Genomic DNA, 11,094 nt, shown 5'->3' with positions numbered 1-11,094 from the left:
TGGTATGAGGAGGATGGACATACATGGGCAATGGAAGTATTCGTTTTTTGAAATATTAATGAAAAAAGCAAAATATGCACTGAAATGAATGAACTTTGGCTGACTTGTTAGCTATAAGTTCATTCATTTCAATGCATTAATATTTTATTTATGTCAGTTTTTAACAAAAAATTTTGCTCATAAAGATAAAGGAGTTTATGCACCCAGTGTCAGAATCAAGCACTGCCAGGCCAGGTAAAGCACAACCAGATGCAGAGTAAAGCAACGTTTTCTCTGCCTCAACATGTCTCAGCCCGAACCTCAGAAAAGCAACCTGTATTGCATCAGCAGTATGATGCCAGCCATTCTGTGGCCTCTGTGAGTGAGATTGCCAATTAGTTCCAAATTAGGGACAGTTTTGTACTGTAGGCCTATTGCTATTAACTGGATTAAGACTACCCAAACTCATTTCACATAGGACCCTTACAACCAGCAGACAGAGGAGATTTTTCATCTGATCAATGTGGGCTAGATTTGAACTTTGGTTTCAGAGGTGAAAGGCTAGTATCTAACCCATTATAGTGTCCACACTCCCATGTCAGTTTTTTAAAAATAAGAATAACATTTTAACTTCAATGGTTTGATATGTTCATCACCTCCATATCCAGAATGACTAATGTGTCTGCTTTAAGTAGTTTAGGTTGAGCATGTGAGCTGCCAGAGGGAGAGACGGTGGGTTGGGGCTCTCAGCAGAGTTAGGTCAATGAAGGAGATCCCCTTTAGCCCCCGAAATCTACTATTGATTATTTTTCAATTATAAGTACTTCAGTAATTGTGTTGATGAATCCAATTCTTGAACTCCTGTCATACGACTTCATCATGAGAGTTAGTTAATTTTTTGTTTTTGTTCCCTCTTTGCATGACTTCTGTGAATGTCTACTTATCATGGTTGTCCTTGAAGAAGATAAAGCAAGTCTCTGTGAGGTAAAAGATCAAATTCATTTCATACTTGATCTGTACTGCTAGCATATTTTTGAATTGACAAAAGTATTGTTACAAGTGACTTTTGAGAGATATTTGAAATAAATTACTAAAATAACTTATAGTTTTGCGCATTAGATATATTGGGCAGTTATTGTCATGATGTGGTCAGGTGTTTAGTGTAGGAGAGATTTTAAAATATTTAAATCGACTTAGACAAATTAGGTAGATGGGCCAAGGAATGGGAAATTGGAGAATTTAATGTGGGCAATGTAAAGTCATACATATTGGTACAAGACACAAGACACGTTTCTTTCTGTTGTATCTTTTTTTAAAAAAGTAAATTGTTTAATATTTGCAGTTCCAAAACAGCCTACCTGATTATGTACAGAAGGAAAGATACAAACAACACACCAGGTATGGCGATTTGTAGAATTCAACTAGTAATTGTTTTATTTCAGCAAATGATTATTTTACAAAATGCTTCCATGCATTGTACTTATGAGCTAAAGTTTATATTAGCATGTATTTTGTAGCATCAAAACTTTCCTTGCTTTCCCATCTCCATTTTGAAGCACCATATGAGTTCTCTACCACAGAATGGACCCTACACTGCACGCCTTTCACAATCAACATGTCATTCAGATGACTTATTCCCAACTCTCTGCAATTACTGCTGTGGATGTATAATAATTTGACACCAGTTCCATTTTGTGTAATTATGTCCCTTTCCATTGTATTGCTGCCTCAATATTGCAGTGCTTATAACACAATTGAACTTAGTAACCTCTAATCAAAACATGCGGCAAATGGAAATAATGTTTGACATACTAACAGTTCAAGAAGTGACTCTAAACTGTGATGCATGATAGGGCTTGTTAAATAAATCTAAGCCGCCTTGACTTGTATTTTTAATCACTATATGTTTGCCAGCCATAATTCCACTGTATAGAAAAAGATTGTTGGAAGGGCATACAGTAGATTATGAATAATTGAGAGAAACAAAACAAAAATTTTTTTTATTGGTTCATGGGATGTGGGCGTCGCTGGCAAGGCCAGCATTTATTGCCCATCCCTAATTGCCCTTGAGAAGGTGGTGGTGAGCCGCCTTCTTGAACCGCTGCAGTCCGTGTGGTGAAGGTTCTCCCACAGTGCTGTTAGGTAGGGAGTTCCAGGATTTTGACCCAATGACGATGAAGGAACGGCGATATATTTCCAAGTCAGGATGGTGTGTGACTTGGAGGGGAACGTGCAGGTGGTGTTGTTGCCATGTGCCTGCTGCCCTTGTCCTTCTAGGTGGTAGAGGTCGTGGGTTTGGGAGGTGCTGTCTTTATTTTTTAAAGTGTTGTACTGATCTACGTTTGGGAAACAGGACATGCTTGTTGGCCAGAAAGTGGTAATTGTTGGAACATTTTATTTTCTAGGATGTCCTCAACTAAAAACAGCTGTGGAAGGAGAAGAAAACTCTCATAGCAAGGTATCACAGAACACAAACCAACTTACAGAGAAAAATAGAGTATTAGCCTCATAAAATGCTCAAAGTTAATTGCTTATGCAGTTTTCAAGTTTTTCATAGATAAAAAAATCTTTAAGACACAAAAATTGTTCAAGATTTTTTAAATTAAATATATAACAATTAAAAAATTGATAATTGACTAACAAAGAATCCATTCTCTGTAAACTATCTATTTTCTTCTCGAACCAGCAAAAAGAAGCTACAGTAACAGCTGTTACTGTTTCCACTGCTGCTTCTCAAATGATCACAGTGTTGCCAAGTGCTATCATGGTTTTCCTGGTGGGAGTTCATAACAGGAAATCATTGGGCCATAATTTGCTGTAGCAGGGCATCTAATGGCTTCTGCTGTTAGTTAGACTTGCCCTTGCACATTTAGGTTTTTCAATTTTTTTGCGTGGTATATTGCTAACAGTGCAAACTGATAACTTCACAGCGAGGGAAACGGGTCATCTGGGACCTGAGTGAACAGGGCAAGCAACTGTGTATCTCCTTAATCAGATCGAAGAATTGTGAAATTAACAGCACAAGGACTGAGAAGGAAGTGTAAATTAGAGTGGGTGAATTCAATGTCAAATCAGGTACAGAAAGAGAAATAAAGAGAGGGAAAGAAAGATTGGATTAAGAGAGAGAGGGAAAGAAAAGAGACAGAAAGGAAAAGTAAAAAAAAATTTAAATTTAAAATTTTACATTTTTTAAATCTCCAACAAATAAAATCTGAAGGACTGAGACCCCACACTTGTAACAGTTAATTTTCAATGCCAGAGAGCTTGATTGGCAGTAATTAACACTTATCATGTCATTAAAAGGGTACTTAGACTTGAAATGATCTGACTTAACTTTCTGTGGTGAGTTTGGTTCGAATCTACTGCACAAATACGGTAACGTCACGCCATTCAATGCATTTCAATGGTGAGGCAGACAGCGAGATGCCGTTTTCGCAAAGCTAACAGCGGATTGGCGCAACTTGGACAGCAATTTTTGGATATTTGAGTATAACCACGCATCTGTCCCTGCCTGAAGTCGCTGTACCATTTGCGCATAAATATTGGCGAACGTCATTACCCTCACTGTTATTTTGATAACAAAATCTGGGCCAATATGTTTATATAAATTCATTCCTTTCCTGAAATAAAAGCTTTGAGAATTCAGTCTCAGATTCCCTGCAGAAAAACAAAGGAACTGTCAAATTCTCACAGGATAGGGACACCCTTCCAACTCCTGTTGATGCACAGATTGCAATCCAGTAAACATCTGCAACCTGCAAATGCTCAGAATGCACAAGTGTGTTTGAAAGTTCTCCCTTATTTGTTGTGAAATAAAAATATCCAGTTGAAGCCCATTCTTTTGAGAGAGGCTGAGGCATTTAAGCATAAATGTAAATGAAGGCATCGAAAAACAGAAAAGAAAATGAAATAGATAAAAATTTAATCATATTACTGTCTTCGGCCCCTGCAACAAACTCCATACCTTGTCTATTGATTCCATTCCCCTTCCCGGCCACAATCTCAGGTTGAACCAGACTGTTACCAACCTTGATGTCCTATTTGACCCTGAGCTGAGCTTCTGACCCTGAATTCTCTCCATCTCTGTAACTTCCTTAAGCCCTACAACCTGCCCAGAACTTTTCATTCCTCCTAATTCTGGCCTCTTATGCATCCCTTTGCCCCACCATTGATGGCCAAGCCTAGGCTTCCCACTCTGGAACACCTGTTGTAGCTATTGTTTTACGTTCTATGAACTTCAGAATGCACATTAAGCTGAGAGGAAGAGATAGAAGGACACAAAGGTCAGAAAAAAGGTGTAGAGATCCAGTTTGCTGAGTCTCTGCCCATTTTACATTGACCTGGGGTTTTCCTGGTGAGGGAGTTTGGCCTGCATCTGCAGTAGGTGCAGGGACCATTCCTCACTTAACGCCAAGCACAGGCTTGGTGCCCCAGGGTAGTGGCACCCAAAGAACATATTGCTGCGGCGAGCCCCTGACTCCTGCTGACTAGAGAGGCTCCACACGGGTCCTGAGACAGGCCAAAGACTTTCAGGTAGGGCCATGTTTCAGATTGGCAGCTTACCCTCAGGATTGTCAGATAGAATCAGGACCTTCTGGCTGCTGAACACTGAAGCCAGACACACAGCTGCAGGCCTGAGCCCACCAGTGCTAGGCCCAGGCAGGAGCAGGGCACTTTTCTCATCACCTCAACCATGAAATAGAATACCCTGCAGCCATGTTATGTTTCATCACATGAATTAGCTGAGAGCAAGCAACATTCCCCCCCCCCTCCCCCCCACAACCAATGATAAATATACTTGAATTACACTCAAGACAGGGATTTAACTCTGGGTCCCCTACTTAAAATAGTTCTACATTATAGTTAATAAGCTCTTATATGTTACTGTACCTACTTATTAGGAGAACAATTGCTTTAAACCATGCCAATTGGTTCTTAAACCTATAAATTACTATTGGTGATATCAGTGGACAAACCTTAACATACATGTATGATGTTCCTCTGTAGTGAAGGTGTTAAGCCCTGTGTTAAAATAGAGGATAGAACACAGTAGGGTCAATTTTAACTCAGCAAAATCGGCGTTAATGGGGTCGTGATAGCCTCAAACTGGGGTATGTAGACTTACCACCCCATTAACGCCAATACTCTGGCTGCTACCATTTTTACAGGGGCTACCACTGGCCGGACAAAGTGACCGTCTGTTTCAGGGAGTTAGGTCCCTTTTAATATGCAAATCAGAGTCCTGTGAGGTACATAGGACCCCAGTTGCCATTTCAGGACAGAACCGGTTGGAGCATGCACCGTGCTCTCTCCGACCAGTTTTGCTGGTGATACGTCTGAAGAGGCCCCAAAAAGGTACATTTAAAATTATTTCTGTGGAGCCAGGTGTAGCCGGAGTGTTCCTCCAGACCCCACAAAAATAATCTGTGCTGCTGCTGCCCCGGGCTCTCTGTGATCGCAACCCCCACCCCAGGATTTACCTTGCTGGTTGGCCTCTGGAACAGCCGAAATTGTGCCGCCTTAATCCGATGTGAGCTGCTTCAGGACGCTCGTTTGTGTTGGGCAGCCAGTACACTCTGCCAGTTAGATGCCCAACAGTTAAATCTACCCCAACGGGGAGAATTTTTGTTTTCAGCATGGGCACAATATGGATGGTAATGGATATGCCGCTCGTTACACACTCTGTCCAATTTTGCTTTCCATTAACTTCAATAGAAAGGAAAATTGGGAGAACATATAACAGCCGGCCGATCCACTACCGCCCATTTTACCCCCCACTCCGGAACTGAAAATTACCCCACAATGACTGCCCATTCTATAATATCAACAAGAGTAATTCTAGATTTTGGTTTGCAGTTTCGCTATGAAGCAGAAGCTGAGCATGCCACAGAGTGTGAGCCAGCTCACTTGATTCTTTGTCGGTATTGAAATGTTTTACCTGTAAATTGAACTTAAATGAAAGAAACACTTATGAATGTTCTTTGTTGCCTTTATCCCTTTAGGTGCTCTCTGGTACAGATTGTTGCAATGATTTTGAGAACCATCCAAGTGTTTCAGGAGCAGACACTAAGGACTCGATTTTAAACATAAATTGTGGGCAGGTGGGGGGCTACGAAAATTGCAGAAATGCAGAGCGAGTTCAGAAGCTGGGTCCAACCCGCCGACTTCTGAATTCCCCACAGACGCAGCTGTGTGCACGCGGGCGTCCTGAATCGGGAAGTCCCGCCGGCAATGAAAGTCGGTGGGATGATAGTTAAAGAACCAAATGTACCTCATTGAGATACTTAAGGCACTTTACTTGTGACATATTATTAAAGGACTTAAAGTGGGTTGGTATCAGTAGATATGTTACATCAACATTTAACAAGTGGGTACAACCATACCTTATCTTAAACTGAAATATAACCGTCACCATGCACAGCACAACCTCAACATTTTATTCCCACTCCAAGCCTAGGGGTTCTATCACACGGGGGTTCCAGAAAATGGACATTTAAATGTCTAGTTTTTGTTTAGTGAAACCAGGCGTGAGGGGCCGGATCAGGCAAAAAGAAACAAAATAAATTAAATAAAAAACCATTGCACAAAGTTAAAACACAAAATCAACCTACCTTTCCACCCTGCTCTGATATCCGATGTCTCCCTCTCCGATCTCCTCCTCTTCAGCCCCCCGATGTCCCCCCAATCTCCTCTTCCTCCCCCCCCCATGTCCCCCCAATCTCCCCCTCTCACCCCTGATCTTCCACTCTCACCCCCGATCTTCCACTCTCCCCCACCGATCTTCCACTCTGTGCCCCCCCCACCCCCCTTGATCTTCAGTTCCAGCACCGGATGACGTCTCCATCTCTCTCTTTCTCTCCCCCCCACCCCTTGTGTTGCAGCTCCTGTCGGCAGCCGGCCTGTCAATCAGGCTGGCTGCCGGGCGCGAAACCCAGAAAGAACTTTAATCACCATCAATTACGTCGCGATTGCGTCGGAAACGGTGAGTTTTATTTATTCGGGTTTGTCACATGCACCTTCACCCCCTTGCCAACTTGCCACCATTTCAAAATTGAACCCTAAAACTCCTGCAATGAGTGCAAATGAGAACATGTACTCTTTGAAGCACAGAACTGATATTCATACCCAAGGTGTTGGAAGCAGCCAAGATCCGAAGAATCAGAACTAGACATTTAAATGTCCATTTTCTGGAACCCCCGTGTGATAGAACCCCTAGGCTTGGAGTGGGAATAAAATGTTGAGGTTGTGCTGTGCATGGTGACGGTTAAATTTCAGTTTAAGATCAGGTATGGTTGTACCCACTTGTTAAAGTGTTGATGTAACATATCTACTGATACCAACCCACTTTAAGTCCTTTAATAATATCCGTTCAAATGTTCTGCAGAAGTGCAACTCTTAATGTGTTACAAAGTGATTTCTTTGGGACAGTGATATCAAGGCATTGTAGTTCATCAAGGACTACTTTCAAAAGGAACGTATTAATCATTTCAAATGTCCTTGTTTTATAAGAAACAAGCAACTGGTGAAGTTTTGGTTCAATATTCTCATAGCACTTATATACCTTCCACACAATGGTTCATGCTGCTTTCTAGATACTTTTTCTTAAATGTACTTTAAGACAAAATCTTAGAATGTCCTTTGTAACACAACCAGTGACAAGAACCAACCATGAAATAAATTTATAGTAATGCCAATTATGTGAGGTTGATTAATACACAAGCTGTTCAGATTTGTGCGTAGTTTGTCTACTATGCCTTTTTATTAAAGCTGGAATTTGAATACAGAAAAAGAATCAAAAGTGAAGACCAACTAATGGTAAAGAATTCCAGTGCTATTATAGAATCATTTCTGCATGCAAGAAATTAACTTGCACATTATATTTTTTTCTTAAAGTTAAGCTTTTACTTTATTTCTCCTTTATTTCTGTTAAGATAGAATGAAATGGATGAATCTCTTGCTTGTAATTTCTGTAAATAAGATTAGAAAAGTTTGGTAGGTTCATGGCTGTGTTTTAGCCAAGTTAGGACAGGGAGATGCTGAGATGAATGACTCCATATGAACCAGGAAGCGGAGAATGTCACAGAATGTGAACAACTGGAGACAACATTCTTAAATTGGGCCCTTGTATTTGTTTTCTCCCTATTGGAAATTTGAACAATATACAGAAAGCTTTGGAATCTGCTTTTGAAGGACTTGCATTTATTCTGTTTATTGTTAATAAATTGGATTGAACCACTCATCTGATGTGAACCCATATTTTTACACTAATGACCAGATGAATATTATATTTAGAATTAACCGCTGACACAAATGCGATACAGCACTGCAGTCACCAACAGATTAGACACCATTACATTTAAGCTGCTGTTACCCTTCCCACCTTCACATCAATGCAAAGCCATCTCTAGTGCGCATCGACAAGGAAATGGCAGTTTAACTCAGGAGTCAGATTCTGATCTGAATCCCGAAAGCCAGGTAGTGTGATGTCCCCTCTAGGAGGCTGTCTTACATTGGCCCAGAATTTGCTGCAGCAGGGCAATGAACGTCTGCTGTTAGACTTGCCCTTGCCCGTTTAATCTCGATACCTTGGCTCCGCAAGTTGCTGGAAATGCGAGATGGAAACGTCGCCGTGAGGGAATCCGGGAATCTGGGACCTGAGTGAACAGGGCAAACAACTCCTTAACCAATCAGATTGAAGGATTGTGAAATTAACAGCGCAAGGACTGAGAAGGAAGTGTAAGTTAGAATTCAATGTCAAATCAGGTACAGAAAGAAAAATAAAGAGGGAAAGAAAGATTGGATTAATAGAGAGAAAAAGAGACGGAAAGGAAAAGTTAAAAAAAAGTTATTTAATTTTTTAAAAATCTCCAACAATTAAAACTCCACACTTGTAATAATAAATTTTCAGTGCCAGAGAGGTTGACTGGTAGTAAAAAATTAACATTTATGATGTTGTTAAGAGAGTACTTGGACTATTAATGACAAGACTTAACTTTCTTTGGTGAGTTTCGTTCATATCTATTGCGCAAATACAGGAACTTCACACCGTTCAAAGCATTTCAATGGTGAGGCAGACAGCGAGATGTTGTTTTCATGAAGCTAACTGCGGAGCGGCGCATCTCGGACAGCAACTTTAGAATTTCCATGTTTAACTGTGCATCTGCGCAGAAATAACGGCGAGTGCCGTTAGCCTCACTGTTATTTTGACAGCAAATTCTGGGCCATTATTTTGGTTTGGCACTCAATGGTCTCAAGCAGAGTTGTAAAAAATGCTTAGGCATTCCTAAGATGGCCACATTCTAACTTTATGTTTTAAAATTGATTCTTTTTAATATCAAGAGAAACTGGACGCTGCTTTCCCCAAACATTTAAAAAATGTTTTGTGCATTTATGCACACATCTAATGAGCTCCCAGTAGATGCAGTCCTGTAGCAGCTTTGACTGTGCTCTGAAATCTACCCAACTTATACTGTGTGGTGGAATGCACAGCACTGGTGACAACAAGCAGATATATGTGCATAGTTGTTTACAGGTCATGACTTTCGGGCCAAAAATTCACTGGGTTGACATAAGTGCTGGGATGCACCTGCCAGGAAACTGACTCCAGCTGAGCATGGGGGTATGAGTCAGGGGGGAGTTTCCCAACTCAAAAGCATATCTCTGGTGTCTGTCGGAAGGGGGCAGGAAATGAGGCACTGGGAAGCTATTCACGGGCCTGATAAATTAAGTTACAAGCTAAAAGACACTGTTGAAAATTATCCATAGGTTCAAATTGATTTCAAGTTTGTGTCCTTCTTGCATGACCTTGCCCTGATACTAATAACTTACACTTATATAGTATCTTTCACTTAATAAAAGTTCCCAAGACATTTTACAATAGAAGTGATGGACACCAAGCAGGAAGTAGGGGAGAACCTGAGCAAGTGTAGTTTAAGAGGTAGACCTTTGAAAGACATAGACGTAGCAGGGCAAATAGGTATAAGGAGAGAATCAAGAGTGCATGGATGTGGTGACTGATGGCTTTGCCACTGAAGGTAAATGGGAGGGATGGTGGATGGAAACACACAAAATATGTTGGAATATGGGGTTGGGAAAGATCACAAAGGTGAGGTGCTGCAAGGCCCTGGAGATATTTGAGAATGAAGATGTACTGCATCAAGTCCTAACTCTATGCTCACAAGTGATGGATGATGATGACAGCCTATGATCCATCTCCAATTTATACAGGTTCTGGATTTACATATGATTGTAAAGTCCGATTTTAGGGAGGTATATTTTCCCACACACACATCAGATATCAGATTGAGGGCTGATATTTCCTTGATTTCCTTTGGCTCTTCGGCTAGCTGGATACGACTTGATACTTTTTCCTGTCACAAGCATTATGCTTCCATGTGTCAGTTGAGATGCCACCTTTTTTTAGATTGGTCTTTTGGCAATCTTTGTATCTTATGAACTGACCACCATGAGAGCATTTACCAAACTTCAGCTCACCGTAGAATAGCTTCTTGGGTAGTCTAGTATCAGGCATTCTGACTAAGTGACCAGCCCAATTTTGTTGCACCATTACTATTATTGCCTCTATTCCTGGCATATTTTCTTTTCTGAGGACCTCTTCAGTGTCTGGAATCTTGTACCACCATCAAATTTTCATGATCTTTCTGAGGCAACCTAGGTGAAAATGATATGAGTTTTCTGATGTGACGACTGTAAGTGGTCCAGCTATCACACACACATATAGTGAGGATGTTATAATTTTGCCTTGTAGACCTTAAGTTTTGTTGCCTTCTTTTATCCCATAACCTAGAAACATAGGAAGATGAGTAGGCCATTCAGCCCCTCCAGCCTCTTGCACCATTCAATTAGATCATGGCTGATCTGTATCTCAACCCGTCTTGGTTCCGTATCCCTTAATACACTTGTCTAACAAAAATCTATCAATCTCAGATTTGAAATTTTCAATTGGCCTAGTCTCAACAGCTTTTCAGGGGAGAGAGTTCCAGATTTCCACTACCCTTTGTGTGAGGAAGTGTTTCCTGACATCACCCCTGAATGGCCTAGCTCTCATTTTAAGGTTATGCCTCCTTGTTTTCGACTCCCTTCACACCCAGTCTT

The 11,094-nt window shown here is 40.9% G+C and overlaps 1 protein-coding gene and 1 long non-coding RNA gene across 6 annotated transcripts in view; one reads left to right on the top strand and one right to left on the bottom strand.

Annotated features, from left to right (window-relative positions):
* Positions 1 to 6,306, top strand: part of LOC137331577 (ubiquitin carboxyl-terminal hydrolase 47-like) — a 29,632-nt gene extending 23,326 nt beyond the window's left edge. For all 5 annotated transcript variants that reach the window (XM_067995465.1, XM_067995464.1, XM_067995466.1 and 2 more), the window contains 4 exons: positions 941 to 963; positions 1,322 to 1,377; positions 2,385 to 2,437; positions 5,982 to 6,306. In XM_067995465.1, coding sequence (XP_067851566.1) covers positions 941 to 963; positions 1,322 to 1,377; positions 2,385 to 2,437; positions 5,982 to 6,236 — 387 coding nt within the window. In that variant the 3' untranslated portion in view covers positions 6,237 to 6,306. The remainder of the gene's footprint in view (positions 1 to 940; positions 964 to 1,321; positions 1,378 to 2,384; positions 2,438 to 5,981) is intronic.
* The window catches only part of LOC137331580 (uncharacterized), a 34,760-nt gene that overhangs the window by 16,629 nt on the left and 7,037 nt on the right, over positions 1 to 11,094 (bottom strand). The gene's annotated exons all lie outside the window — the stretch shown is intronic.

Source organism: Heptranchias perlo, chromosome 13 (genome assembly GCF_035084215.1).
Source record: "Heptranchias perlo isolate sHepPer1 chromosome 13, sHepPer1.hap1, whole genome shotgun sequence".
NCBI classification, from domain to species: Eukaryota; Metazoa; Chordata; class Chondrichthyes; order Hexanchiformes; family Hexanchidae; genus Heptranchias; species Heptranchias perlo.
Note: the sequence above shows the minus strand (reverse complement) of the source record. Positions and strands in the feature narration are given on the sequence as shown.